This window comes from Parus major, unplaced genomic scaffold (genome assembly GCF_001522545.3).
Source record: "Parus major isolate Abel unplaced genomic scaffold, Parus_major1.1 Scaffold469, whole genome shotgun sequence".
Classification (NCBI taxonomy): domain Eukaryota; kingdom Metazoa; phylum Chordata; class Aves; order Passeriformes; family Paridae; genus Parus; species Parus major.
Genome location: NW_015379364.1, coordinates 22,315 through 25,386, shown reverse-complemented (window position 1 = coordinate 25,386; position 3,072 = coordinate 22,315). Strand labels below are relative to the sequence as shown.

General features: G+C 57.1%; 1 protein-coding gene across 1 annotated transcript in view; it reads right to left on the bottom strand.

Moving 5' to 3' along the window:
- The window catches only part of LOC107199153 (interleukin enhancer-binding factor 3), a 13,110-nt gene that overhangs the window by 8,416 nt on the left and 1,622 nt on the right, over positions 1 to 3,072 (bottom strand). The window contains 3 exon segments of the mRNA XM_015616492.1: positions 593 to 750; positions 2,134 to 2,281; positions 2,868 to 3,048. Of these exon segments, the coding sequence (XP_015471978.1) occupies positions 593 to 750; positions 2,134 to 2,281; positions 2,868 to 3,048 (487 nt within the window).

Sequence of the window (3,072 nt, the reverse complement as noted above, 5' to 3'; positions counted from 1 at the left end):
CTTAGCCAAGGCCTTAGCCAAGGTCTTAGCCAAGGGTTGGCCAAGGAGTTGGCCAAGGGTGTGACCAAGGTCTCAGCCAAGGTCTTGGCCAAGGTCTTAGCCAAGGTCTTAGCCAAGAGTTGGCCACGGTCTTAGCCAAGTTCTTAGCCAAGGTCTTAGCCAAGGGGTTGGCCAAAGTCTTAGCCAAGGGGTTGGCCAAGGTCTTAGCCAAGGTCTTGGCCAAGGTCTTAGCCAAGGTCTTAGCCAAGGAGTTGGCCAAAGGTTGGCCAAGGGGTTGGCCAAGGTCCTAACCAAGGGGTTGGCCACAGTCTTAGCCAAGGGTTGGCCAAGGTCTTAGCAAAGTTCTTAGCCAAGGGTTGGCCAAGGGGTTGGCCACGGTCTTAGCCAAGGGCTGGCCAAGGTCTTAGCTAAGGGGCTGGCCAAGGGGCTGGCCAAGGTCTCAGCCAAGGCCCTGGCCAAGGGGACGTTACTCCTCACACCAAGCAGCAGCTCCGCGGCTGCTCCGTACAAAGGCTCCGAGGTCACTCCAGCGCCCACAGTCCGGCACCTCCGAGCGGCCGGCGGCCACTTGGAACTCCGAAAAGAAAAACACTCAGCCCCTTAAAAAGAGTTTACCAATCTTTCTACTTAAAGATAAATATAAGAACAAAATGCAAACCTGGAACCACTTGGCGTGGCGCAGAGACGCCAAGGCAGCAAGGCATTTCTGCCTGTCCAGAACGTCCGGGGAGTCGGTGACTGAGAGCGTTTCTAGTCGTGGATGGAATAAGAAGACAAGGCACGGTTTGACCAAGGGGCTTCTGTCGGGCCGAGGGGGATGAGGCAGCATCCTAACGGGCAGCTGAGGCTCCCAAAAAATCCTGCTGGGATGCTGGGAGCGGGAGGGGAAGGGGCTGCCGCGGCGCTTCCGCTGCCGCCGCGCGGCCTCGCCTGGACACGGGGGAAGCTCAGCTCCCAGGGAGGGAGGGATGGGCTGGAATGTGCGCTGGAAGGAGGAGGAGGAGGAGGAGGAGGAGGAGGAAGAGGAGACCGGGCGTGAGGCTCGGTGGAGGGCACAGAAATAAATCCTGGATGGATGGAGAGGCGGCGGCGAGGCCGGCGATGGGGAAATTTGAGGGGGTGAGACCCCCGGCTCCGCAGCCGGAGCTCAGGGGGTGGGGAGGAGGGAAAGGGCCGGGCTCGGAGAGGATCCAGGGAACCCTCCGCCCGGAAGGATGGCTGCCCCGGCCCCGGCCCGCGACAGAGAACGTCCTGTTGGTCAAAGGTCCAGCGTCCCTAAAATCGACAAACTAGAAGGCTCGGAGACGAGGTCAGAGATCAACACCAGAGATCAACAATCAAGAGCACAAAGAGGTCCCGGTTTGTGCTGCAGCAAAACTGAGGAAAGGCCTGAAATCGCCCAAAATTGCTCGAGATCAGGGTTTTAGATAAGGCTAGTGCGGAGCGGGGGAACCGCCGGCCCTACGGAGCCCATCGGAATTGGAGAGGACAACCAGCAGCCGCTGGAATTCTGATTCCAAAGGGAATTTTGGAGAAGCTAACTTTATCCAAAACTCTGCATCGCTTCCCGGAATTCTGAAGCTGAGGTGCTGGAAGAGCCCGCAGGAGGAGCCCCGAGCACCCGGCGTTCTGCTGCAACACACACCGGGGGAACATCCCGGAACATCCCGGTTCATGGACATGCAACTCCTCGGACAAGAAGCCTTCGAGAGGGATTTTTTTGGTTCTTTTTTTTGGGTTTCTTAAACAAATCTGGTTTCTATTTTCATGTCACTGCACTGACATGGCCGGGGACGAACCACGAGTAATACAACGAGATATGATGAATTAGTGAACTAAAGGCCCAAGTGGAACCAAAAGAAAGGATAAAATAATAATAATAATAATAATACTTAAAAAAAAATAATAAAATAAATTAAAAAAAGGAAATAAATAGAGAAAAAAAAAAAAAAATCCCGTGTGAAAGGTGCTCCTCAGCTTCAGCAGCTCGGTCCGGATAAACCACAACCGGGATCTCGGCGAGGGATTTGGTTTGGATTTTTGGCCAGGAAGAGCCGCGGCGGCTCCGGCTGAAGCTGAAGAGCACTTTCCCCGCTGGTTAGCCGCGGGACGCCGGGCGCCGGCCGGCCGTACCTCCGGCCAGCTGCTTCTCCAGCTCCTCCCTGACCACGGGGGACGTCAGGTGGATGGTCAGCGTCAGCGGCGGCTCCTTGGTGTTCTTGATGATGATGGCGGCGTCTCCCACCGACTGGATGATCTCGTATTTGTCCTCGGTGATGGCCTGCGCGGTCGGGATGGAGATGGGTGTAAGGTGGTGCCTGGCAATCCAGAACATTCCGTGGGTTTGGATTCCCAGAGCACCTCTGGAGGTGGGGATGTTGTGCTGGAGGAGGGAAGGCTCTGGGGAGAGCTCAGAGCCCCTTCCAGGGCCTAAAGGGGCTCCGGGAGAGCTGGAGAGGGACTGGGGACAAGGGATGGAGGGGCAGGACACAGGGAATGGCTTCACCCTGGAAAAGAGCGGATTTGGATGGATTTTGGGAAGAAATTCCTCTCTGTGAGAGCAGGGAGGGGCTGGGATGGAATTCCCAGAGCAGCTGTGACTGCCTCTGGATCCCTGCAAGTGCCCAAAGCCAGGCTGGACAGGGCTTGGAGCACCCTGGGCTAGTGGAAGGTGTCCCTGGGCCAGCTCCAAGGTCCCTTCCAACCCAAACCATTCCACGATTAACGAGGAGAAGTTCGTTTGGCAATCCCAAAGAACCACCAATTCCAAATTCCTTTGGTGATCCCAAAGAACCGGGCGCCTCCGGAAACGACTTCTCCAAGCCAGAAGGAGAGGACCAGAACCATCCCGGCGGGAATTGGCTCACCGCGAGCTGCACTCCCAGATTATCGGCGACTTTTTCCAGGAGCTTGGCCGTGGGTTTGTCTTTGCACAGCAGGACCAGCTCCAGGTCCAGGTCCCCCTTCAGCAGGAGGCCTTTGGCCACCAGCCCCACGCGCATCACCCCCCGCAGGGTCCTCGTCAGCTGCTCCGTGGCCTTCTGATCCCTGCGGAAACACGGGGAGGGGTCA